Consider the following 27,398-nt stretch of genomic DNA (forward strand, 5'->3'; position numbering starts at 1 on the left):
GCATGTTTACACCATCAGCTGTCAAATCCGTGTGCCGTTCATTTTCGTCTGAAAAGGTAGGCTCGTTTGTAGTTTTATTGTTGCACGTGTTTTATATGTAATGTCTCGTTGGTCTTACGTAGCTGGTAAGTTTTTGAACGTCATGGTTGATTTGAATGTCCTGGTATGAGAGGAATTTAAAATCCGCATTCTGTATCGCTTGTTAGCATGCTAACATGAGCCGTCATTAGATTTCTGTCTGGCTAGCTAGGTTATCATATTTGCCTGACAGGCTAAGTATGAATATCAAAGTTAAGCTTCTCTTGCTAGTTGAATGAATACCACTCCTCTATCACCTATGAAATGTATTAGTAATTTTAAAGAAATTACGTTACGCTTCAGAAATATATTAAGCTAGCATTGGAAATGATACAAATAGGTATAAATGGTGTATCAGGTACAATGGTTTTCGATGTTGCACTGTGGCAAACGTCAAAGCCAGCTTTGCTAGCTTTCTTCTAATGTTAGGTGAATAGTCAGCCTTTACTAGAAACTCTATGCAGATGGTTAAGGTTAAGCAACAAATTGTGCTTAAAATCCTATAGTGCGATAGTGTTACACTCTCTTTGCTGAGTACCTGAAATTCTCCGGACTAGAGAAGAAAGCCAACGCTACAAACCGTTAATATATTGGGTTAGCAGTATATCTGCTAGCTCGGCACTTGTTGTATTAACCACAGTTAATATTCATTTCTCTTTTTAAAACCGACAGGCTAAGCCAAGGTTGGATGGATTTAGGCGGTGAGCTGTCACCGTCAAAACCAAACCACGTTCTGTCATATTGTAGAATTCGATTACTAACCATCAAACATACCTAATTACACACAACAAACATCAATTTCGTAAGTTTCGCCTGTTGGCTAGCTAGCTAGCTGATTTTAAACTATTGACACGATGCCTGTTTAGTTAAGATGCATAGCGCACTTGTAAGGGTGTAATTAAGTCTCCTAGTTCGTCAGAATTAACCATTGATTCGAGACTGCTGTCAAAGCCTCACATTACAGTCGACATGGCGCTATCTGGACATCCACATATCATAATATCCCTTTAATCTAGCTAAATCTTATTGTTAAGAAAGCTAACGTAACTATTACGGCAGATACAGTATGCAGTGTTTTCAGTTGAAGAAATGAAACCTCAGCACAGCTATGCATAGCTTGCTGCCTAACAGCAAATCTCGCCTTGTTGCTGCCGACAAAAGAAAAAAACTGACGCATGGACACAGCTCCTACGACTGCAGGAATCATGAAACGGGTTAGCTCTGGGAACGGTCGCGGGATTTATGTATTGTAAGGTGCAGGGGGTTAGCTAAGCTTCCACATTATGTTAGTGAAAGATTGTAGGGAGCTCCCGGCATGTTATGCGCTTTGAACTACGCAACTGTCTTCTTCGGGGCACCAACCGACGCTACATTAGTGTCAGAGGCGTCTAAAGATGACAATGCTACAGGAATCGAAGACCATCTGCAACGGAACGGGGCATGACCAAAGGCTTACATTCCAAGTGCCTTGATGCGACTCGGCTGTGTACCCACCCCGGGGACGACGGGAGGAAGCCGCTGGCAGAGTCTGTTCCCTGCCCAGGCTGTGAAAGGAGCTGGGCCTACCAGGGGGAAGCTGCCGATGGAGCCCCGCCAGGCTGACCGGACTTGACATCGGCGTGCCTTGAGTGGATGGAGAATTGAGCCATGCCGGGGGCCAGGGACAAGCCGCAAACGTGGCTGTGGGTCACCCAGGAGCCCTGCCTTGTGTTTTCCCCAGTCTGTGTAGTATTTTCTGCCTGTATGCTTTTTAAAATAAAAGGCTTACAGTGTCTCGCAAGTGTCCTCTATAAAAGAACGCCATAATATGGTCTTTCCTAAAGTCTGAGGGAAACGATTTTACAGCCAACTTGGACTGCTACCAATACAGTCATGACGAGAGGACTGGTGTCTAGACAAACTGTCAATGAGTGGAAACGAGTGTCAACGACTGGGAACGGTCTGTAAAGCCACATTTAAAATCCCTTCATTCAGTGGTCTGTAGACTGCACGAAACTGTTGTCTGTGCAAAGCCATACTCATGATGCAGTCAGACCTGACTCACTGAAGCCTTAGGCCTGGGCCACACCGCTTTCTCTGCATTCACACCAGGAGTAGCAGGACTGTCAAAATTCACCCAGGCTGCCCTGCTATCAGTGCCCTGAAGCTGGTCGGTATTCAGACGGTCATACACATTTAATTTTTAAAGAAACCATTAAAAACTGTATCACCAGGGTATCACACATCCACAAATTAACTTAATATGACCTTATGAAAGGTTGTGTCAAGAAGTAATACAATCATGAAATTTTTAATGAGGATGGTTGACAACATTAACATTTTAGTGATTTTCTGTATCACACAGACCTAGGGAAAACGTCCTTAGCAACGGAAAACACTGGATCTCTCAACCTCATTATAGGTAGCAAATGTTTAGTAGGAACTAGGTTCTTTTAATTGACACACATCTAATTTCAAATTGGTTGCCGCCAGTCTCCTTCATAGCTCATTACCATGAAGTTGGCCAGACTTTAACTTCATTTTGGTATCCACATCGCTAAAAAGATGCGGCGGCACCGGTCTTCCGCGCGTTGCCCTGAGAAACGCTGGCTCTCATAGAAACTGAATGACTTGCGGCCACTTTGGTGCTCTCGCTGCTTCTGGTGTGAATGCAGAGTAGCCTTTTAGCGGTGTGGACCGGGTCTTAGGGCATAGCTAAGTGTGTCTCTGCTAGAGTAGTAAATCTGTTTTGGAAGTCACTTGTCACAGGTCATGCTATGCTATGTGGGTGTTTTGTGTTATTTAGCTTCTGGTTCAGTGTGAAATGATCAGAAATAAAAGAGTTAGCCCATGCTGTAACCACGCTGCAATTAGGTAGGTAATTCATGAATACACGATCCAACTCAAGACTGATAGAAAAAATGGTCCTCAAAACCATCCGATACAACATGTCCTGCACATGACAGGCTTCCCCCCCCCCCCCCCCCCCCCAAAATTCCTTACATTCAACAATGTGTTTCGCAAATCTACAACAATCCAATTAGTGTGTACTGACAACACAACACATTTCCACTCATATATGTTCACTGAATTGAGATGAAACAATTTGAAGCTATTTCAGAATCTAGCTCTGAGGGCCTGGATCGTTTTTGTTTGCAAGTCAGTTGTTGTTTGTCTGGAAGCTGCTGCCGCCGCAAAGCTTGTGCATTGCTGCAGGTGACGAAGGTCTCTGCAGTCCAAAGCCCCCTAGAGATCGTGATTGTGTGTGTGTGTGTCTGTGTGTTTGTGTGTGTGTCTGTGTTTGTGTTTGTGTCTGTGTCTGTGTCTGTGTGTGTATGTGTTTGTGTCTGTGTCTGTGTCTGTGTGTGTATGTGTCTGTGTGTGTCTGTGTCTGTGTGTGTATGTGTCTGTGTGTTTGTGTCTGTGTGTGTATGTGTCTGTGTGTGTCTGTGTCTGTGTCTGTGTCTGTGTCTGTGTCTGTGTCTGTGTGTGTCTGTGTCTGTGTCTGTGTCTGTGTCTGTGTCTGTGTGTATGTGTCTGTGTCTGTGTCTGTCTGTGTCTGTGTCTGTGTCTGTGTCTGTGTCTGTGTGTGTCTGTGTATGTGTCTGTGTCTGTGTGTGTCTGTGTCTGTGTCTGTGTCTGTGTGTGTGTGTGTCTGTGTCTGTGTGTTTGTGTGTCTGTGTGTTTGTGTGGGGAGGCAGAAGCAGCTAAACAGATGAAACTGTCAGCTGTTTGTTTGTTCTCTGATTTAGTTTGCTCATTTTAAAGTTGCACTTGGTCCACTTTTTTAAGCATGATCATAATGAGTAAAATTCTTTGCAGTGATAAAGAACTTCACGTGAAATAGTTTAAAAACAAAAAGATATTGAATGCTTGAAAATGGTTTGCTGTTATATCACAGCACAAGCTCACTAGAAAAACAGGTGTTGTCTCTCTCTGTCTCTCTCTCTCTCTGTCCTACTCTCTTTCTCTTATGTATGTGTGTGTGTGTGTGTATCTGTGAGTGTGTCTGTGTGTGCACGCATATAGTCATCCTCACAGTCAAGGGGCTCATTTGCTTGCTCAGGCAGACGCACCAATTAGCCGGAATTCTCTGGAGTTGGGCCTCAGCAAGCTATCCTTAGCATGAGCTGCTTTCTCAGGCAATCCCACCTGACGGCCGCTCACATCCCACAGGGCGACAGGTCCCTCCCTGAAGCCTCCATGGCCCTAGACGTGTGCTGGGAGTGTTTGTTGGCTTACGTCTGTGTATGTGTGTCCAGGTTTATTTTAGCAAGTATGAGTGGGTTGCAGTTCGAGGACAGCTAGAAATACAGGGTGTGAATTTCCACCTTAAGTTCATTTGAAGAACTGTTGCACAGGAAACCTGTGTGTGTGTGTGTGTGTGTGTGCGGATTGTTATATGTTTGGTCCACTCGTCACCATATGACTTGTTTATCTCTTTGGGTTGAGCTCTTCATGATGCTCAAGGCTTTGTTTTTGCCTCTGCAGGACCAAACACACTGACTTAACACTGAAACGCCTACAATAGCAACCTTCAGGACGGACTTTCTGGCATCTGACCTTTTGCAGGTAGGTGTACAAAGAGGCTTGGTGAACTGCAATGAGTTTGTGTGTGTGTGTGTGTGTGTGTGTGTGAAAACAATCAGTCATACCATTCTCTGGTCTTCCTTATCCTATGACAGTACCGCAGTGTGGAGTACATACTGAGCTGGATAGTGTGCAAAGTTGGTCTCAACGGTATACGTGGCCTCTTGTCGTGTTTGGATTTTCATTGACTAAATGTTAACCAACTACTTTTCTCTGTTGGAAGACATAATGCAGAATGTGGGTTTTTGTGTTACCCAGCTTGTGTCAGACTAAATAAATGCCCTCACAGGAAATTCACTCTGTGGAACATATGGGATGATCCACCAGATGTACTTTCTGCCGCAGTGATGTTATTTCACAGCTCTCTCAGTGTGTGTGTGTGTGTGTGTGTGTGTGTGTGTGTGTGTGTGTGTGTGTGTGTGTGTGTGTGTGTGTGTGTGTGTGTGTGTGTGTGTGTGTGTGTGTGTGTGTGTGTGTGTGTGTGTGTGTGTGTGTGTGTGTGTGTGTGTGTGTGTGTGTGTGTGTGTGTGTTCACGTGCATGCATCTATATTATTTAATGATTTCTGAAAGGTTTACAAATTCTACTATAACCTTGTAGGTAAATGTACTAGGCTCATAGGGATGGTATGCACTACATGTGTGCTTTATATAAAAAAAATATATATAACCAACCACCTCTTTGTTTTTAAATAAATCTCCCTTGCTCTTCCTCCCTCCCTCCCTCCCTCCCTCTCTCTATCTATCTTTTTCTTTCTCTCTCTCTCTGTCTTTCAGTGGAATAGCGGAATAACTCTTGAAGCATGAGTTCTGTGGCTGTGCTGACCCCGGAGAGCTTTGCGGAGCACCGGAGCGGGCTGAAGGATGAGGAGATCTCAGGTACAGCTGACGGGCACTCTGCCAGAGAGGGGGCTGGCGTTAGCCTCTGGAGCCTGAGAATGAGAGTGACAACAGAGAGTACCAGTCAGAGAAACACACCAGGTGGTGGAGGTGGTGGTGGTGGTGGTGGTCGAGGTGGTGGTGGTGGTGGTGGTGGTGGTGGTGGTCGAGGTGGTCGAGGTGGTGGTGGTGGTGGTCGAGGTGGTGGTGGTGGTGGTGGTGGTCGAGGTGGTGGTGGTGGTGGTGGTGGTGGTGGTGGTGGTGGTGGTGGTGGTGGTGGTGGTGGTGGTGGTGGTCGAGGTGGTGGTGGTGGTGGTGGTGGTCGAGGTGGTGGTGGTGGTGGTGGTGGTGGTGGTGGTGGTGGTGGTGGTCGAGGTGGTGGTGGTGGTGGTGGTGGTGGTGGTGGTGGTGGTGGTGGTGGTGGTGGTGGTGGTGGTGGTGGTGGTCGAGGTGGTGGTGGTGGTCGAGGTGGTGGTGGTGGTGGTGGTGGTCGAGGTGGTGGTGGTGGTGGTGGTGGTGGTCGAGGTGGTGGTGGTGGTGGTCGAGGTGGTGGTGGTGGTCGAGGTGGTGGTGGTGGTGGTGGTGGTGGTGGTGGTGGTGGTGGTGGTGGTGGTGGTCGAGGTGGTGGTGGTGGTGGTGGTCGAGGTGGTGGTGGTGGTGGTGGTGGTGACGGTGGTGGTGACGGTGGTGGAGGTGGCTTTGGTCTTTTCCCATCCTCTACATCAGTTACTTGCGTCAAGATGAGAGAGAGAGAGAGGAGAGCTTCAGTAGCACGGGTGTCTGTGATTTAGTGTCTGCATGCTGATCTAGTTTGGTTACATACCTACTAACCTGCCAGTTTTTCTTGATGCTTGACCGTTTCTGTCTGAAGATATGCTCACCCTCACTTGCCGGCTCTCTCATGCCCTTCGGCGTACACTCCACAAGCTGTAGCTGTGCTGCTTCTAAATGTTGTGTGAAAGGGCTGCTGCTCAAAAATGTGTGTGCGTGTGTGTGTGTGTGTCTGTGTGTGTGTGTGTGTGTGTGTGTGTGTGTGTGTGTGTGTGTGTGTGTGTGTGTGTGTACTCTTGAGGCCCTACCCTATCAGCCTTGCTGTTGGTCTGTAGATGCAGAAGGCCATTAGGATGTGAAATGATGAATGGCTTGAGGTGGGAGGTGGAGACATCTGTAAGCCAGGGAATGGAAAGCCATTAGTGAAGCAGCCAAGAGCAGCAGCTCTGTACACATTACTGGTGTCAGGACTGGGGTGGCTGCAGTTTGTGCAGATGAAGCTTTGCTATTGTGTTTGTTAATGTTGTTTTTGTTGTTGTTGTTGTTGTTGTGCATGCCATTGTTTACTGTTGTATGAGTGGTGTACATTTAGGCTTGTTCATGTGGGAAATATTGATTTGGGATGGTGTGTGGGTTTGTGTGTGTGTGTGTCTGATTGTGCGTGTAAGTATGGAGGTATAGGAAGAATGGCAGCATTGACATTTCATGTTGTCATCTAGAAACGACCCTGCTTGAGTAAACAGTTTTCTGCTCTGCGAATGAATGCACCTGGGCAAAGACATCTGACTTAGCAGTTCTCAGTTGAGGACGGCATAAGGGATGCTGTCTGTATGAAGTGCTTTTAAGGATAAAGGCCTCCTTCACTTGACCTGCCGTCCCTGTGAATGAAAAAGGAGAGGCTGTTTGCCTCTTTGTAAAGGTCTTTTTTAAATCGGCTGTTTTCCTCCAATCCTCTTGGGCAAAGATTGAACTGTTTTTAAGGGCACATATTGTTCATGGTTTATTTCAAGGTCAAGTTCTATATAATGTTATTTCTTACTGTATCTTTTATTGATTTTCTTTCTTTTCTGTCTTCCTCTCTGTCTTCGTCTCTGTCTCTGTCTCTGTCTCTGTCTCTGTCTCTGTCTCTGTCTCTGTCTCTGTCTCTGTCTGTGTTTTCCTGCTGTCTTTCTGTCTTTGCCTCTTTTTTGTTTGTTGTTACTGTTTTTACATCTATCTCTCTCTCTCTCTCTCTCTCTCTCTCTCTCTCTCTCTCTCTCTCTCTCTCTCTCTCTCTCTCTCTCTCTCTCTCTCTCCCTCGCTCAGGTGGGGTCCCTGAGGATGAGGCGTACATTCCCACCTACCTGGAGGCCTTTCCCCCGCTGCCTGAGAAGGGGGCTCCGGGGGACCGATCAGGGGAGCCTGCGGGGGCCTGGAACCGCATCCGACCCATCAAAGCCTCTGTCATCACGCAGGTGCCTAGCTTCACCCTCCCCTGGCTTTGCACGCTTACAACTCCATAGTGGATAAGCATAAGCATAGAAGAAAGGGGCGCTATCTGTATCTGAATTCATGGGCATAAAAGGGAGGTTAATCTGGGGAAGGCACATCAATATGTACAACGTGAAATTCATCTCACCAGATAGCTTTTTGAAGTGAAGTTAAGGCCCAGCCAAAACGCACCTGTGTGTAAATGTATCATGCATTTCGAAGGTGTCCAGCTTACTACTTGTCTTCAGATTTCATTGCCGTCAGACCGCCTTGGCAAGTGGTTTAGGTGATCGGATCACAGTGTGTCTCGTGGTGGTCGTTAACACTTGTGTTTAGAGCTGTCCACTTGTGATCTGATCACCCAAGACCAGGTGTAAACAGGGCCAAAGTATTTTCTAGTGCATTTGTATCAGGGTTCCCACATGGTCATGGAAGTCCTGGAAAAGTTCTAAAATTTAGTACATTCATTGAAAGTGTTGGTGTATGCAGGTTTCATGAAATGATTTATGTTATTGTGTTCTTCCATGGGTAATGTTTTGTCGTGCAAATGTCTGCTGCTTGATACAGTTTCTACTTGAACTGACATAGGCTAGTACATATAACTAGTATAGTAGAAAAGTAATGTTAAAAGATTGTTATTTAATTTTCTCTCAGAATTTTCTCTCAGGCCCGATCTCTTCAGTAAAGTACATCATTTTTGTACTTGTAACTTGTGAAGGGACATGGAGATTTCATTAAAGGTCTTTGAAAAGTAGTAGAAATATTTATACATGTCGTCAGTTAAAAAAAGGTGGGAACCCTGTTTAATCGGGGTTATTCAGAGGTCACTTGTCCTTAGTGGTTACTTAGTGTTCTGAACAACATTAACACAGATATGAAACTATAGTTGATCCTATTAAAACAGTATAATGACAGTGTTGTAAAATTAACAATATTAAAGTGTACACAGCTGTGTTATGTAATTCGAGAACTCATAACTCGACTACATCAAGTAATAGTGTTCCACAAAGTGAATGCTCCATGTGAAACAATTAAAATGGATTAAAGATAGACATTGACACATTCAAATTAGCATTGGGTCAAAATAGCATCGTTGGAGACTTTAAAGTGAAGTTGGCCTCAATCTGAGCAAACTCTGCCAAAAGTTTATCTCTGTTCCATATAAACATTGTATTTAAAGATCTCCTCTCTTTTGTCCAACTCCTACTCTCTTGTTTTCTTTCTCTCTCTCTCTCTCCCTCCCTCTCTCTTTCTTTCTCTCTCTCTCTCTCCATCCCTCCCTCCCTCTGCCACCCCACCTCCCTGTCTCAGGTGTTTCATGTGCCTCTGGAGGAGCGGCGGTACAAGGACAACAGCCAGTTCGGGGAGGGCGAGGAGGCCAAGGTGTGCCTGGACATCATGCAGAAGACCGGGGCGCACATTGAGCTCTCGCTGGCCAAGGATCAGGGCCTGTCCATCATGGTGACAGGGAAGCTGGAGTCGGTGATGAAGGCCCGTAAGGAGATCGTGGCTCGGCTGCAGACTCAGGTACGCTCAGGAGATGTCATTTCTCTCAGGTCCGCATATAAACCAGTATGTATGGATCAGTATGTGGAGTAGTATAACCTGCAGTGTAGATATCAGACTGTGGATTTAGTCATTATTCTGTCTGTTGGTTGAAGCATGAGTTTATTTATGTACGTGTTCTATTGTATGTTTTACATATCTATGTATCATCGGCTTATTGTCATTATTGTCAACCTTTTGATGTGACTTTGTATTCATTCATTCATTTGATGTGACATCGTCATCATCCTCTACCTCTTTAGCTCTTCATCTTGTTTATGCGTTCTTCTCTCTGACACTTCAAGGCCTCGGCCACGGTCACCATCCCGAAGGAGCACCACCGTTTCGTGATCGGGAAGAACGGCGAGAAGCTGCAGGAGCTTGAGCTGAAGACGGCTACTAAGATCGCCATCCCGCGCCCCGACGACCCCAGCACCAACATCCGCATCACCGGCACCAAGGAGGGCATCGAGAAGGCGCGCCACGAGGTCCTGCTCATCTCTGCCGAGCAGGTCAGAAGGGTCCGGGTTCAGGGGGTGGAGGTGTTGGAGATTAACATCCCTGAAGGAGCCGTGGAGTAAAAACCATAAAGCTGTATCGAGACTGCTGCTGTGCTATGGAGGGTTACCATTTGTAATGGTAAAAAAAATGACAGAATGGGAGAGATGATTGATTTAAATGATTGACAGATTACTCCTGTTGTAAGTGAGGTTAAGGTGCTGTGTTATTGTGTTTAGCATTTTTAATCCAGCACAAACAAACTTAATCCTCATCCCACTACTCTATTCATCCCTAACCTCCTTCCTGATCTCTCTTCCCCATCCTGCCTCCGTCCCTCTCAGGACAAGCGGGCGGTGGAGCGCCTCTCGCTGGAGAAGGCCTTCCACCCGTTCATCGCCGGCGCCCACAACCGGCTGGTGCAGGAGCTGAGCCAGGAGACGGGTGCGCGCATCAGCATCCCACCGCCCAGCCTGAACAAGGACGAGATCGTCATCACCGGCGAGAAGGAGGCCGTCGCCATGGCCATCGCCCGCATCCGCGCCATCTACGAGGAGAAGGTGAGGAAAGGGGAGGGGCGTGGGACAGCCTGGTGAAGCAGTTAAAGAGATACTCAGCTTGACGTGTGTGTGTGTGTCTGTCTGTCTGTCTGTCTGTCTGTCTGTCTGTCTGTCTGTCTGTCTGTCTGTCTGTCTGTCTGTCTGTCTGTCTGTCTGTCTCTGTCTGTCTGTCTGTGTGTGTGTGTGTGTTTCCGTCCTGTTGCTTTGAATGGTATGAAGGTGCCTGTATGGTTGGGTTTGATTAGGTTCTGTTGCTACAGGGAAGAAGGCGAGTGATTATACAGGCGCTAATGAGAAAACAAGTGAATTTTTGACTGGGTGCAGATGATGGTGGGAGGAAGGGAGAGGGAGAGGAAAAGGGATGGAGAGGGGGAGAGGGAGAGGGGGTGAGGTTAAGACGTGTGGAGAGAAGGCCACGGCAGAGATGCTAATGGGGGCAAATTGGATTGGGGAGGAAAACAACAGGATAAGAATGCTAATGAAGCAGGGGAGGCGTGGGGGAACCGTGGGCTTTCATCAGGCGAAACACACACACACACACACACACACACACACACACACACACACACACACACCATCTCACCAACTCCCTCAGGTGGGCACCTGCAGACATCTGTGCAGATGAAAACCTGGATGCTTTGTTCTTGGACAGATTCTCCAGGTCCTATTTTTGTCATCCATTCCAATCCAATACACATGCTGAAGTTCTCTGTTGCTGGGTACTATTCCCTCTCCGCTGTATGGCATAAGCACTTCTACGTCAGTGCTGCCAAATGAAATCACTGATAATGGTTCTTATCCACTGACTGGTGTGCAGCTGGTACGTGTAAATAAAAATGCACAATAAGTCACCTCTTGAGCTCTTGGGCATTTGGGTATTTTACCGTCAGGCTACAGGGCATGGTCTTTGGACACATCGTTTTGGACCTCTTCAAGGGTATTTTGAGGACTGTTATTCACTCTCTAAATTGCTTGAACGTCTCTTGTATTCCATCTCGTTCTGTTCATCCTCAGAAGCGAAAGACGACCACCATCTCTGTGGAGGTGAAGAAGTCCCAGCATAAGTACATCATCGGGCCCAAGGGAAACACGCTGCACGAGATCATGGAGAGCACTGGCGTTTCCGTGGAGATGCCGTCGCTGGACTCCGGTTTGGAGACCATCATCCTCCGGGGCGAGCCAGACAAACTGGGTCCCGCTCTCACACAGGTGTACGCCAAGGTGAGAAGACCGGCACATTTTAGCGTGCCATCTATTGTTTTTACTGAAACAGACCAACACACAAACCATCCTCATTAGATATGTTCATGGTTCGAACTTTTGTGGATGGACACAATGGGAATGATTTTGGGGGTATTAAAATATTCCCAATGAATACATGATTTGTTTTTATTTTATTTCCAATGATGATTTGTTACTATTGTGAAACTGTTTGTAGACCTTTATCTGTAGTTCTGGCTTTCAACAACTCATCTGAATTGCCCATGGATCTAACAGTCTGCGACTAGTGTACTGTTTAAAATCCAGTACACTGTAACAACAACGTTCAAAGTCCTAACAATTTCCCCATGTACTCACTGTGCTGAATACTCTCCTCTGAATACTGTATTTGTACTGTGTCTGTTAGTGTTGTGGTGTGTCTGGGTGTGGGTGTGGGTGTGGGTGTGGGTGTTGTGGTGTGTCTGGGTGTGGGTGTGGGTGTGGGTGTGGGTGTGGGTGTTGTGGTGTGTCTGGGTGTGGGAGTGGGTTGTGGGTGTGGGTGTGGGTGTGGGTGTTGTGGTGTGTCTGGGTGTGGGTGTGGGTGTGGGTGTGGGTGTGGGTGTGGGTGTTGTGGTGTGTCTGGGTGTGGGAGTGGGTGTGGGTGTGGGTGTGGTTGTGGGTGTGGGTGTTGTGGTGTGTCTGGGTGTGGGTGTGGTTGTGGTGTGTCTGGGTGTGGGTGTGGGTGTGGGTGTGGGTGTGTGTGGGTGTGGGTGTTGTGGTGTGTCTGGGTGTGGGTGTGAAGCTGCTCCTAATTGGCTGTGGGTGTTTCCTGCAGGCCAAGAGTGTGATGGTGATGGAGGTGAGTGCTCCAGCCTGGCTCCACCGCTTCATCATCGGAAAGAAAGGACAGAACATCAGTCGCATTACCCAGCAGCTACCCAAGGTGAGAGAGAGAGAGAGAGAGAGAGAGAGAGAGAGAGAGAGAGAGAGAGAGAGAGAGAGAGAGAGAGAGAGAGAGAGAGAGAGAGAGAGAGAGAGAGAGAGAGAGAGAGAGAGAGAGAGAGAGAGAGAGAGAGAGAGAGAGAGAGAGAGAGAGAGAGAGAGAGAGAGAGAGAGAGAGAGAGAGATGATGGATCCAGCTGGGAGGAGAAGAAAGGGTGGGACAGAGGAAAAAGAAGTGTCAGGATATGAGAGTAAAGTAGATCAAGAGCTGTGAGGAACGGCGGACTGGCTGTCTCGTCTGTGTTTGAGCAGAGCAGAGACACGCTAGGACTCAAACGTTCATGTGCCGATTGACCTAAAGCACTATCAAATTGCCTGAGTCTGTATAAATCCTTTGCAAAAATCTATGAAAACGCAGCTCTATTTAAGGGGATTGGGCTGCCACCACCCAGGTTATGAGCTCAAGGTTACAGAGAACAGAGCTTTCATTGGTCACATTGAGGCAGTGTACCGTGGATGAAATTGTATTCAATTGCAAGTGATTGAGGTAAAAAAAATAACACGTGTCTAATTAACTTGTCCAGACAGGTACAGTAACACTTGATAATATTTTGTGTCTGTGATTACTGATGTGCATTATGTAAATCAGTGCTTCCATAGATTAGATATAGAGATATCATGTAGATATCCCCAGTACCCTTGACCCCGCTGCATGACCTCTGACCCCCAGGTTCACATCGAGTTCACGGACGGCGAGGAGAAGATCAGCCTGGAAGGTCCCACGGAGGAGGTGGAGCTGGCTCAGACGCAGCTACAGGAGATCGTCAAAGACCTGGTGAGGGCCGCCAGCCTCCCCTCAGACATCTCCCTTTAGACACACTCAGAAAGCCTGCACTACACTTCAGATTGGTCCATCAGTTTGCCCTCATAGAAACACTTGACTTAGAATTCTCCAGTGAAGGATTCTTTGGAACCTTTTTGGATGGTTGTTAGGTGTGGAACAAGACTGTTCTGAACTGGGGATCTGTGCATCTTTGCATCGTGTGTGCAAGAAAAGGCTCTGTGACTCCCTGTCTTATGTGAGATCCTTTTGTCATCCATTAACTGGATCCTGCCACTTTGGGTAAGTGTTCGGTGAATGACCTAGTACAAGGAAAGGCAGTGATTGCATTGAAAGCAAAACGTACTGTACTTTTCTCTGGATTGAAGAGTTCAGGATGTGGTTTAGGGTTAAATATACAGTACAACACTGAGAATCCAAAACGAACGGATGTCTTTTCAGAACCTTTCGTCATTGATTGCAAAGTTTGTTTTGAAGTCCGCTGCGTTGCGACTGGGAATGACTTGTTTATATGAGCAGTTTGCAGTGGAGTGGGTTATTTCATAAGGTGATCTGTCCGTCCTCTGTCTTCCATCAATAGATGTCTCGTATGGACTACACCGAAGTGAACATCGAGCAGCGCTTCCACCGACACCTGATCGGCAAGAACGGAGCGAACAGTGAGTTCAGACTCAGACAGGGCGGGGAGGACTGCTGACAGAAGCAGAAAACAAGAGTGTTGTTTTTTTGTTTTTTGTTTTCCCTTCAAAAGATCCACTGTCAGTAACGTATACTTTACAGTGTCAACTGTCAGTACCTGATACCCCTTGCAAAGTGTCATTCCCAAAGCTGCAGTTTGTTGACCGGTGGTCAGTAAGTTGGTTTCAGGTCTCAGTGCAGTGTGCTCATGTGGTCGGCTGATGCCTCATGTCCTCATGCTGAAGGGGTTTCCAGCTATTCTAAAAATATCTCCTCATAGTCAGCACTGCCCTCTGCCTTGGAGGCACACACACACACACACACACACACACACACACACACACACACACACACACACACACACACACCATACACACACACACACACACAATCCTGCAACAGAAATCACACATAGTCACAGGCCCGCAGGAGAATATGCACACATACGCCTGTGAGAGCGAAAAACAAACAGACACGCACACGCACACGCACACGCACACGCACACGCACACGCACACGCTTCCACATCAGGCACCTCTCTCACCACTATACAGGAGACAGTTTGTGCAAACTAACTTGGCCAATAAAAGCTGATTCTGATTCAGTGGCCAAGGTCGCAGTGGCCCTGTGATCTATGTAAAAGTCTCTAGAAAAGCACTATTTTGTTGGAGCCACTCCCTCTGACTCACTTATTTCTCTACTTTTTACCTGCTCTATTACTGCCCTCTATCCGTCTGTAATCACTCCATCACTCCACAGTAAACCGAATTAAGGAGCAGTACAAGGTGTCCGTGCGGATCCCTCAGGACCAGGACGGGAGCGGTCTGGTGCGCATCGAGGGGGACCCTCAGGGGGTGCAGCTGGCCCGGCGGGAGCTGATGGAGATGGCCCAGCGCATGGTGAGCACCGCGGTCAACAGCCGATGAAATTAGAGCTCCAGGAGCTCCGGCTGAGTACACCTTTCACCCTCTTAAAGTGTTACTCTGGCCATTTTCTTGTTCAGTTGGCCTTCTGCTGAGCTGATCGCCTTTCACTTTTCCCCTACATCCTGTTTTTTTTTTCTGTCTTTGTCAGGAAAATGAACGAACCAAAGACATGATAGTGGAGCAGAGATTCCACCGCACCATCATCGGCCAAAAAGGCGAAAAGATCAAAGAGGTCCGGGACAAGTTTCCAGAGGTAAATCAGAATTTTTCAGTGCCTGTTTGTGTCTCATATTAGACATCTACTTCCATAACCCACATTGCAAAATAGACCCTAGAAAGGTGATTATGCTTTAAAGTCATAACTGAGGTGGGATTGAATCTTCTGTTTCAGGTCATCATAAATTTCCCTGACCCGTCACAAAAGAGTGACATCGTGCAGCTCAGAGGGCCGAAGAATGAGGTGGAGAAATGTGGCAAGTTCCTGCAGAAGATGATCGCCGATCTGGTATGAACACCACTATACATTTCTTTCTCTCTGTTTGTCTGTTAGTCACTCTCTCTCTCTCTCTCTCTCTCTCTCTCTCTCTCTGTCAGTCACTTTCTCTCTCTATCTCTCTTTCCCTGTCTCTGTCTCACTTCCTTTTTGTCCCTCTCCTCCCCCTCTAAACGGTCCTCTCTTTAGATTGAAAACAGTTACTCCATCTCGGTTCCCATCTTCAAGCAGTTCCACAAAAACATCATAGGCAAAGGAGGCACCAACATCAAGAAGGTATGAGGCCCTCCGGTTACCAAGCAGCATTTCTGCACATGCATTGATTTATTGTTTGCTGTAACACCCGCACAGTAATGTCTCACTCTGGCATCACTGGAGAAATGCCACTACCGTAGCGAAATGCCAGCTGCTCTCTTGCTGAGGTGGGGTTGTGGGTGCTCTGGGAATCCCCAGATCCGTGAGGAGACCAACACAAAGATTGACCTGCCGACGGAGAACAGCGACTCCGAGATGATCGTCATCACGGGGAAGAAGGCCAACTGTGTAGCTGCACGAGACCGCATCCTGGCGATCCAAAGAGACCTGGTGAGAGAGAGAGAGAGAGAGAGAGAGAGAGAGAGAGAGAGAGAGAGAGAGAGAGAGAGAGAGAGAGTTTACAGAGAGAGACATGCAGAAAGACACACACTCACACACACACAGACAGAGATAGGGAGACAACATGGAGCATCAACAAACAAACACTCGAGCAGGCCTGCCCTAAATACCCAGCATGCTTATGCAGTATGTGGAAACTCAATCAGTCATCCAATGACAGCCCCAATTTCAAGAAATTTAACTGATGACACATCAAAAATTCCCATGGCCTAAAATACTGTTTGTCCGAAGACATCTGTGAATGGAGGGAATCAAAATGTGGGCCTGCAACAGAGGAATCATACTAATGGATGATACCTGGGTGAACTACCTTTTTTAATCAACAACTGTATCAATGTGTAGTTTGCCTACTATTATATTAAAATGTATCACTAACATTATCCTGGCTATCACATAAGCACAACCTGTATCACAGCCATTGTCCTGGTTTATTATAACAACATTAGTTGTTAGCATACCTAGTAACCATTACCAGTAGAAACAAATCACTACATGTGACTTTATTTGTAGTAACAATAGTACAGTAGTATACATCACTATATTAGTAGCAGTAGTTGACATGAGGATAATCTATTGGGTCCTCTGTGTCACTCCCTCAGGCCAACATAAAGGAGACGGAGGTGACCATCCCGGCTAAGCTTCACAACTCTCTCATCGGCTCCAAGGGCTGCCTGGTGCGCTCGGTGATGGAGGACTGCGGTGGTGTGCACATCCACTTCCCCTCCGAGGGCTCGGGCTCCGACCGGGTGACGATCCGCGGGCCAGCCGGCGAGGTGGAGAAGGCCCGCAAGCAGCTGCTGCAGCTGGCCGAGGAGAAGGTGAGGAGGCCGGGGAGGGAGGGAGAGAGGGAGAGAGGGAGGGAGGGACTCCCTGTGGCTGGCCAAATGGGAGAATTAGGGAATTAGAACAACTAAGTAATCAGTCACATCATCTAATGAACAGATGCATCATCCATGTGAGCCCAGGGAGGGATTGTGGAAGCTTTCTGTTAAGTAGCTGCGGTAAGAGTCGCACCACAACATAACCACAAAACACCAGTTCAGCTGTCAGAGATGGTGTCCAGCACTCTTTAGTCCTGTCAGGAATAAGCATTTGCACTTATTCATTTTGATCCTAGCGACTTGCCGTACAGGCCAAGAACACAGTATGTGTTTTCCTTTGGCATGACCTTGGCCTTGTTATTAGCTCTACTTCAGGACATAGATCAGGCATTGGCCTAGACACAGACTGGCAGATCACTAAGACATATACATGCCAAATACTTAAACAAACATTTATTCTACAGAATATTTATCATGACCTTGGTGTTGTTCTTCCAGTTGAGCTACAGGAATATGTACTCTCTCTCTCTCTCTCTCTCTCCCATCCTCCACTTTACAGCAAGTAAATAACTTCACAGTGGAGTTGCAGGCCAAGCCAGAGTACCACAAGTTCCTGATTGGGCGTGGGGGGGCCAACATCCGGAGGGTGCGTGACCGCACTGGCGCCCGCATCATTTTCCCCTCCCACGACGAGCCCGAGCAGGAGCTCATCACCATCGTCGGCCGCGAAGAGGCCGTGCGGCTCGCCCAACGGGAGCTGGAGATCCTCGTCAAGAACTTGGTACACGCCAATCAGTCTGATTAACTGAGAAGGGAATCAAATCAATAGAAAAGACGGCCTACTGAGGCTTTATGCTGATTGCCACACAGATCAGGCAATATAGTCGGTTCCTGCTAGTACAGTTAAATGCCTTATTGGGTCTGAATCAGCCAGCTGTGAATTAGTTCAAAGTTTTATCACAGTTTTAAGTACTTTTTGTGCTTGATAATGTAGCCTCACAGTACGGTCATCAGTGAAATGTAACTAACCTAATTTTATTAACTGCTTTTCTGTCTGTCTACCTGTCCCTCCATCTTTTTCTTCTTTCTCTCTCTCCCTCAGGATGACGTGGTGGAGGACAGTATGGTGGTGGAACCGCGGCACCACCGTCACTTTGTGTGCCGGCGTGGGCAAGTGCTGCGGGAGCTGGTGGAAGAGTACGGCGGCATGGCCATCAGCTTCCCCCGCACCGGCACACACAGCGACCGCATCACACTCAAGGGCGCCAAGGACTGCGTGGAGGCCGCTAAGAGACGCATCCAGGAAATCATCGAGGACCTGGTACTAAAATATCACACAATGCATATATTGCTGTTATTGGGAAAGCTAGACTGTGTTTAAGTTTAATGCGTACAAATGTGTAGATCAGTATGTGTCTGGATTTTTTTATGCTTGATGGCCTTTTCAGTGGCCTTAGAAAGTATTACCGTAATTTCCGTACTATAAGCCGCTACTTTTTTCCCACGCGTTGAACGTCGCGGCTTATACAATGACGCCGCTTATTAATGGAATTTTCACACTTTCACAAGCTTAATGCCTGTGGGTAGGCAAACAGTAACGAGAGAGCGAGAGCCTGAAACTGGACTTTCAATCGAAACGTGAAATGTTAAATAATGGGAGATCAATGCCGGAGCTAAAAGGTATGCTTCAAACGACGGGACAGAAAATAACTCGATTGACAACACACATTTAAAGCCAACTTGCTTGTGAAAATGTTTGGAACCTCAAGAATAGATTTGGCTTTAGACGAAGAGCGAAGACTAAAGCATGAGCAATATTCGCCAACATTACATTGATATCAGAGTGAGCCCTTGCTCTGTCGATTTCCCATTATTTCTCTTAGGATTGTTTATATCTATGTGAAGCCATTTAACATTACACATGGGGCTGTAATCACGTAGAACCCAAGACTGCTTTTTCAATGGTGAGATGATTTTGAAAAATTAAACTTTGCAGCTTAAGTTGTGTTTCCTGGTTGTTACTAGTTATCGAATTGCTGTGCTAGCTAAGGAAACTTTAAATAACCTAAGCATGAACGATTTCAATGGAAGAGTTACATTTGCATGAAATGATAGCTAGTTATCTAGTGTCCTCGATTTAACTCATAAAATTATAATGGGAAGGGGTAGAAGCCCTCAGGGTGCCTGTGCAACTTTGTATGAAAGAGTTCTTATTCAAACATATTAACACGAGTTCATCACAAGCTAGCAGCTGCCAACTGTATTTACCTTACTTATGTGTGTGAAAAATGATAATTTGAAATATGATAGACAGTAGACAATGTGCAAGCTGCCAATTGAATGGTGATTTTACATGTTGCTGGTGCTTACACCTCTGGCACAACTGTCTTGTATTGTTTTATGGTCGAGATCGGATATTTTGAACCCAAACCAGTTCCAAACGACAGAGGTGCCCCCTCTTTTACCAATTTGTTATCATCCTGCTCTTGAGCATCATCACACTCTGCATGTTCGCTCATCTTCGATTGTTCACTTTTGCAGTTATAATAAGCTATACAGTATATTTCTATAATATTAGTACGTAGCCTGCCTACTAAGTGTTCTTGTTACAAGCCGTGTTTCGTTAAAGCCTGTGTAAAGTTCATTTGTTTTCAATGTAGCGGTAGGCACCTGCGGCTTATAGACAAGTGCGGCTTATTTATGTTCAAAATAAGTATTTTTAAAAAATTCAGTGGGTGCGGCTTATATTCAGGTGCGCTCAATAGTCCGGAAATTACGGTACATCTAGTCTTAGTCTGGCATAAAAGTACCGGTACTTCAAAGTTTTCTTGAGGGACACAAGAGGTGAGTAGGTGTGTGTTCCTTCGCTGACATTGCAGCTAGTTCTGACCTTTGACTCTTGTCTACCCAGGAGGCCCAGGTGACGGTGGAGGTGGCCATCCTCCAGCGACACCACCGCGCCGTGATGGGGCCCAAAGGCTGCCGCATCCAGCAGATCACCAGAGACTACGAGGTCCAGGTCAAGTTCCCCGAGAGGGACGAGTCAGCCGGTCAGACAGCGGGTCAGACAGCAGGTCAGACAGCATGCCCTTTCTCCGCTCATAGACCTCAGAGGGATTTCATGTAGACGTTTAGGTGTTAGCTTAGGTTTGATCAATTCACCTCATAAATGATACTCGTGATCCTATTGTTCAAAGCATCAGTGCTTGCTAATGGTGGTATGATTGGTACTGAGTATTTGAATAAAGTTTTTCAAATGTAATTGAAAGCTCCTTTTAGACCAAATGATGACAGTTTGCTGCAATAGCAAAGACAGTGCAATTTATTTTTGAAATAGTCAATACAATAATCACTAAACACATTTAAAATGTTTTTCTATTTAATATCATTGCTGTAGCTAGTGACATAAAAAGGACATGGCCCTCTATGATTCATGTCTAACCATGTCATATTTTGTTGTCCACTAAGAAAGAGGATTTTGATTGAAGTTAAATATGCTGTTGCCATGGCAACACCAGGTCAGGAGCCCCATCCACAAGAGAATGGTGATGCTAGCCCAGAGGCCGAGTCTGCACCCCGCAAGTGTGACACCATTGCCATCTCGGGTCGAGAGGAGAAGTGTGAGCTGGCGCGGCAAGCCCTGCTGGTAAGGACCACATCAGCCACAATTCACCTCTACCCTCAAGCACTGCCTCACAGCTGACCGGGCTCACCTTTTCATCCAATGTTTTTCCTCCACTCCTCTCCTCCATCTCTCTCTCTCTCTCTCTCTCTCTCTCTCTCTCTCTCTCTCTACAGGCTCTGGTGCCTGTGACGATAGATGTAGAGGTGTCTTATGATCTCCATCGGTACATCATCGGCCAGAAGGGCAACGGGATCAGGAAGATGATGGAGGAGTATGAGGTAAAGGAGTAGAGGCAGAGAGGTGGGTTGTGGGAAATGTAGTGTGGCGGCTGCGTATTAACTGACTAGGGGGATAGCTATAATAGTGCTGTTATGGAGACAACACTGTTAGGATGGACACAGTTGGTACTGCCTCTCTCATTCTGTCATCAAAATGACCTTTTAAAATCTGCTAGAATAGCCAAGGACAGACACACACATCATTCCATCGACTAACTGTTGATCTGTGTTGTCTTGCTCCAAACCCTTGTCTTTGTTTTTCAGGTGAACATCTCAGTGCCTCAACCCGACCAGCTGTCAGACGTCATCAAGATCACGGGTCAGGTGACCAACGTGGATCAGGCCAAACTGGGTCTATTGGAGCGTGTCAAAGAGCTACAGGCGGAGCAAGAGGACCGGGTACGAACCAGACCAAACCAGATTAAATCAGACCAGACCAGATTAAACCATACACGACTACAGCTGATTACACCAGATCCAAATATGGCACCAATAGACTCTAAATATGATATTAAATGAATACACCGAAATAATCTGACATACTGGTTTGTCCTGGCTGGCATTATAGATACTATGCAGTGAATTATATATAAATATATATTTGTTTACTTGGTGTTGCAATTTTTAGTGTAACAATAGTTTTGCGAAGGTCTAGTTGTGAGGCTGTATGATTCTGTCAGAGTGTTCAGTGAATGCTGCTGTTTTAAAAGGTCCCTCTTCTTCTAACGTTGGGGTGTGTCAACAGGCATTGAGGAGCTACAAAATCACACTCTCAGTCCCGCCCAAATTTCATCCCAAGATCATCGGTCGTAAAGGGGCCGTCATCTCCCAGATCCGCAAAGATCATGACGTCAACGTGCAGTTCCCCGACAAGGGGGATGAACAGCAGGTGTGTGTGTGTGTGTGTGTGTGTGTGTGTGTGTGTGTGTGTGTGTGCCTGTGCGTGCATTTTTTTATTTATATATTTTTAGTCTAGGTTTCCCAACTTTTTTGTAATCTATTCTCTCCCTCTCATCCCATCCGCCACTACTGTGTCCATCCCTCTCTCCTTCTTTTTCTTTTCCTCCCTCCATCTTGATCCCTTCTCCTCTCTTTGGTCCTTTCCTCCCTCCATCTTGATCCCTTCTCCTCTCTTTGGTCCTTTCCTCCCTCCATCTTGATCCCTTCTCCTCTCTTTGGTCCTTTCCTCCCTCCATCTTGATCCCTTCTCCTCTCTTTGGTCCTTTCCTCCCTCCATCTTGATCCCTTCTCCTCTCTTTGGTCCTTTCCTCCCTCCATCTTGATCCCTTCTCCTCTCTTTGGTCCTTTCCTTCCTCCATCTTGATCCCTTCTCCTCTCTTCTTTCTCCTTTCCTCCCTCCATCTTGATCCCTTCTCCTCTCTTTGGTCCTTTCCTCCCTCCATCTTGATCCCTTCTCCTCTCTTTGGTCCTTTCCTCCCTCCATCTTGATCCCTTCTCCTCTCTTTGGTCCTTTCCTCCCTCCATCTTGATCCCTTCTCCTCTCTTTGGTCCTTTCCTCCCTCCATCTTGATCCCTTCTCCTCTCTTTGGTCCTTTCCTCCCTCCATCTTGATCCCTTCTCCTCTCTTTGGTCCTTTCCTCCCTCCATCTTGATCCCTTCTCCTCTCTTTGGTCCTTTCCTCCCTCCATCTTGATCCCTTCTCCTCTCTTCTTTCTCTTTTCCTCCCTCCATCTTTCCTCCTCCTCAGGATGTGATCGTGATCTCAGGTTACGAGCGTAACGCGGGGGAGGCACGGGTGGCCATAGAGCAGCTGGTTGCCACGCTGGAGGAGATGGTGAGCAACGACGTGCAGCTGGACCACCGCGTGCACGCCCGCATCATCGGTGCCCGGGGCAAGGCCATCCGCAAGCTCATGGACGAGTTCAAGGTGTGTGTGTGTGTGTGTGTGTGTGTGTGTGTGTGTGTGTGTGTGTGTGTGTGTGTGTGTGACACTGGACGTGCCTGGCATGGCGATGCATGCAGACCGGAGACACACTAGAGTCACACACTATTAAGGGATCAAAGAAGCAGGACTGATTCAGGAATTACTTTTCTTCAGTCCCACTTTGAGTACAGTATGTGTGTTATGAGGTTAATTTGACAATGTTTGTGTGACAGATGTAGAATCACTTTTTTTAACAGTTTACCTTGTTTGTTCTGGGGTTCCTCTCCAGGTGGATATTCGGTTCCCTCAGCCAGGTTCTGAAGACCCAGACCGAGTGACTGTGACTGGCTTGCCCGAGAATGTGGACAACGCCATCGACCATATCCTCAACCTGGAGGAGGAATATGTGAGTGTGTCTCCTGCCACGGCTGCCTTTGAATGATAGACAGCTCATTTAGGTTCCTTTGAATGATAGACAGCTCATTTAGGTTCCTTTGAATGTTAGACTGCTCATTTAGGTTCCTTTGAATGATAGACAGCTCATTTAGGTTCCTTTGAATGATAGACAGCTCATTTAGGTGCCTTTGAATGATAGACAGCTCATTTAGGTGCCTTTGAATGATAGACAGCTCATTTAGGTGCCAAGTGGTCAGTCTGGGATCTTAGCGTTATTCAAAGTCTTTTTAATGACTGTTTTATGTGCAGGCCACAGACAGCTACATAAGCTCTACTTGCTCTCTAAATTCCTCTTCGCTTTGTCTCCTTCGCTCTTTCTGCCTCTGTCCCGCGCTCTCTCTCTCTCACAGATGCTGACTGTAACTGAATCTGAGACGATGGCAGCCTACATGAAGCCCCCGTCCCGCACTGGGGGAGGGGGGTATGGGGCAGGGGACGAGGACAGTAAGGAAGCTGCCAAGGGATTTGTGGTTCGGGATGCACCCTGGAACGCTGAGGGCGACAAGGTGAGGCCATGTCAGCAACTTAATGACTTGAAGGCTTGAATAAGTGATCCTGACAACCAAAAACAAAGAACCAAAAATATCCCAGGTACTGGTTCACACTAGTGTTGTTGAAAGGTTGTTGATATTTGAGCTCAACGGCCAATTAAATTACTCCTCTCTTCCGTGTTACTTAAGCAACATGTTGATTGGCTGGAATTGTGTATGGCTGGGCCTGGGCCACTATGTCCCCCTCCCCATTTTCCAGAGCCAGTACTGTGTATGAATATATTAGAGTTTTAACACACACAGAACAGACAGCTGGCAGACTGTCAGCAGCAGTTAGCTGAATTTGACAAAAAGTGTGTTGGATTAGAATCATGGGACCGCGCCTTTGTTACGCGAGACTGTGACGCTTAAGGCCCCTGCGCTCACCTGTGTGTCTTTGGCCGCTGCGCTCACCTGTGATGCTTAACTCCCCTGCGCTCACCTGTGTGTCTTTGGCCCCTGCGCTCACCTGTGCGTCTTTGGCCCCTGCGCTCACCTGTGTGTCTTTGGCCCCTGCCCTCACCTGTGATGCTTAACTCCCCTGCGCTCACCTGTGATGCTTAAGGCCCTTGAGCTCACCTGTGATGCTTAAGGCCCCTGTGCTCACCTTTGTGTCTTTGGCCCCTGTGCTCACCTGTGATGATTAAGACTCCTGCACTCACCTCTGATGCTTACGGCCCCTGTGTGTCTTTGGCCCCTGCGCTCACCTGTGTGTCTTAGGCCCCTGCGCTCACCTATGATGCTTAAGGCCCCCGCGCTCACCTGTGTGTCTTTGGCCCCTGCGCTCACCTGTGTGTCTTTGGCTCCAGCAGGCCCCGGACATGAGCAGCGCTGAGGACTTCCCAACCTTCGGCACCGGAGTGGCCCCCAAACAGACGTCCGCCTGGGGGCCCAAGAAGTTCTGAACCGCAGAGGAAAAACAAAAGAGGGAGCCTCGGGTAGAGAGGAGAAAAAATGGATTCTCATTCCTTTACCGCCATCTTCATTGCTCATCCTCTTCAGTGCCCTTTGACCACTGAGGAGATCCTTCATCTCTCTCCTTTACTCTGCTCCACGCCGACCCTGACAGACATACAATCGTGGCCTCAGTCCATGAGCTCTCTCACTCTCACTCTCTCTCACACACTCTCTCTCTCACACTCTCTCTCACACACTCTCTCACTCACTCTCACACTCTCTCTGTCACACTATCTCTCTCTCTGTCTCACTCTCTCTCACACACACACTCTCTCTCTCTTACACACACACTCTCTCTCTCACACACACACACACACTCTCTCTCACACACACTCTCTCTCACACTCTCTCTCACACACACTCTCTCTCTCACTCACTCTCTCTAACACACTCTCTCTCTCACACACTCTCTCTCTCTCACACACTCTCTCACACACGCTCTGTCACACTCTCTCTCTCTCTGTCTAACTCTCTCTCTCACACACACACACACACACACACACACACACTCTCTCTCTCTCTCTCTCTCTCTCTCTCTCTCTCTCTCTCTCTCTCTCTCTCTCTCTCTCTCTCTCTCTCTCTCTCTCTCTCTCTCTCTCTCTCTCTCTCTGTCTTGTCGGCTCCACCACCTGGCTTGGCTGGAGTTCCTCAGTAGCCTGTGAAGTGTAGGGGGCTCTGATGCTGCTACTGCTTCACACATACTGGACCCTGAAAACCCTTCTCTCACCATCAAGTCCCAACAAAAAAAGTCAGCTGGATGAGATCCACTGCTCTCCACTAAGGAAAAGCCCTTCTAGAAAGGACGAGAAAAAGAGGTGTGTTTTTTTTTTTTTTTTTAACTTTTTTTGAAAACAGAAATCCTCAGAGAGGGTTCCTTTTATTGAACAAATAGAGGTTTGGTCGTATTTATTTATTTATTTATTTATTTATTTATTTATTTATTTATTTATTTAATCTTCAAACCTTTCTGCGGCTTTCTTCAGTCAGCAAGTGAATCTTTCAAGCACACTCGCAGCAGTTTTTAAACTGGGGTCAGTAACTTATTTTCTCCCAACTTCACAAGCCTGTAAAGCAGTTTCCACTGGACTTCAGCATACTCGGTAGCTCTCTCCATTCTCTCTTACTGACATTTTTTTCAAATGGGGAAAAAAGTAAGTAAAAATATTTAAAAAAGTGCAGATCCTTGCAACCTTCGAAGGCTTGTCAGGAAGGTGTTTACCTTTTCTGCGATTAGTGTTTGTATGTTTGTTTATTTATTTATCTATTTATTTCTTGGCTTATTATTATTAATGTTTTTTAACCACTTATGCCAGCTGGAATCTTAGCAGGGTTCTCTATCCATGACTGAAAGTGAGCTGTGATGTCTAGACGAACAGTTGCTAAGACGATGATTAGAACGAGGTTGAAAATAAGGTTGTTTATGTTTTTGTTCTAACTTTGTTAACTTGAAAGAGTTGTCTGTGTGTGTGTGTGTGTGTGTGTGTGTGTGTGTGTGTGTGTGAGAGTATCTCTAGTGCGGGGGTAGAAATAGGGCAAAGCTTGAATTCTTTGTTTTCTTTTGATCTTTTTACATCATCTCGTCTCACCAGGCTTTTTTTGTTGTTGTTAATGTAACCAGTTGTATGAAGGAACTATTCACCATCCAGTCTTACCTTAGACCGTGAGCGGCCACATGGATTGGCAATGGTACAGCACACAGCGAGGTGGAGAACAACCCACAACCCAACCACACTGGCCCAGGGACTTACTATGTGGAGTTACTGAAGTTAGAAGGAATATTGCTTCCTTCTCTGGTCCCTTCCAAACCATTGGGGGAACTTATTTTTTTAATAGTTTATAGCAGTACACTCTTATAACACTCTTAACCCTTATTTTCTGCACCATAAATGTCATCTTTACCATACAAATACACAAAAGAATCCCTGGGTCTTTACCCATTAACTGATACCGGTAGGTGCCTGTTGTTTCCTCTAAAGTAGGTTAAGGTTGAAGGATGATGCTTTACTTTTTTTTCCTCCAAAGGTGGATATATTTATTTATTTATTGGTTTGTTTATTTGTTTTCTAAACAAAGTGATAGAATATGCAACGCAAGAAGGATGGATTACATAGTCTTCTCTATGTATGAGGGGGTTGTGTGTGTGTGTGTGTGTGTGTGTGTGTATACATGTTTGATAAACTGCCCTTTTGGGGGAGAAAGGTCTGTTATGTTTTTGCACTGATTTCATGTGAGTGTTTTATTTTTCTGTTTCAGTACCTAACCTCCCCTCTCTTGGTGAATTTAAAATTCTCTTGTGTCCATTCCCATCCCCTGATCTACCCTTGTGGTTCTGGTCTTAGGTGCGAGTGTGTAGATGTGTATGTGTATGTGATCGGAACATGTGAACCTTTTGATTTTAAACAGGTGAAGCAAACACTATTGGCCTTAAGAATGCATTATTATTATTATTTTTGGAGAAATAAAAAAACAAAACAAGGTATGACTGAGTAAATATGCAACACTGCAATAACATGTCAGTGAATGGACTTTTTTTCCTACTCCAAATAAACCTTTGAAAATGGATCTCCTGTGTTTGTCATCCTTCATCCCTTGGGCTCAGCAGCAGAGGCAGGTGGTTTGGGTAAAATATAGCTGAGAGACACACACACACAAAAAGATACACACAGATACACACATACACACAGACACACACAGACACAGGATCTTGATGTGGACAACCTTGGATTGATCTCTCTTTTTGAGCA

At 46.5% G+C, this 27,398-nt stretch overlaps 1 protein-coding gene across 2 annotated transcripts; it reads left to right on the forward strand.

Moving 5' to 3' along the window:
- Positions 1-27,209, forward strand: hdlbpb (high density lipoprotein binding protein b). 2 transcript variants are annotated; one of them, XM_080838188.1, is made up of 28 exons: positions 1-56; positions 4,549-4,629; positions 5,423-5,524; positions 7,601-7,749; positions 9,077-9,292; positions 9,616-9,822; positions 10,153-10,368; positions 11,383-11,589; positions 12,404-12,511; positions 13,241-13,345; positions 13,932-14,010; positions 14,789-14,928; positions 15,104-15,208; positions 15,347-15,460; positions 15,638-15,724; positions 15,902-16,033; positions 16,702-16,920; positions 17,483-17,704; positions 18,026-18,244; positions 19,835-19,997; positions 20,442-20,569; positions 20,722-20,826; positions 21,091-21,225; positions 21,572-21,715; positions 22,535-22,714; positions 23,001-23,117; positions 23,518-23,673; positions 24,507-27,209. In XM_080838188.1, exons 3-28 carry the CDS (start codon positions 5,449-5,451, stop codon positions 24,600-24,602), a joined length of 3,825 nt encoding a protein of 1,274 aa, XP_080694314.1. In that variant the 5' UTR covers positions 1-56; positions 4,549-4,629; positions 5,423-5,448; the 3' UTR covers positions 24,603-27,209. The 2 variants fall into 2 exon arrangements, with proteins under 2 accessions (XP_080694314.1, XP_080694315.1); XM_080838189.1 differs by having other exon boundaries at positions 24,510-27,209.
- The last annotated feature ends 189 nt before the right edge of the window (positions 27,210-27,398 follow it).

Source organism: Sprattus sprattus, assembly GCF_963457725.1.
Source record: "Sprattus sprattus genome assembly, chromosome: 5".
NCBI classification, from domain to species: domain Eukaryota; kingdom Metazoa; phylum Chordata; class Actinopteri; order Clupeiformes; family Clupeidae; genus Sprattus; species Sprattus sprattus.

What these genes read in the sequence shown, in the direction of transcription:
- hdlbpb (XM_080838188.1), top strand. Translation starts at nt 5,449, where the DNA reads ATGAGTTCTGTGGCTGTGCTGACCCCGGAGAGCTTTGCGGAGCACCGG. An exon ending in TGCTCATCTCTGCCGAGCAG is followed by an intron (nt 9,823 to 10,152) that starts GTCAGAAGGGTC and finishes CGTCCCTCTCAG; the next exon opens with GACAAGCGGGCGGTGGAGCG. An exon ending in AGGCGGAGCAAGAGGACCGG is followed by an intron (nt 21,226 to 21,571) that starts GTACGAACCAGA and finishes GTGTGTCAACAG; the next exon opens with GCATTGAGGAGCTACAAAAT.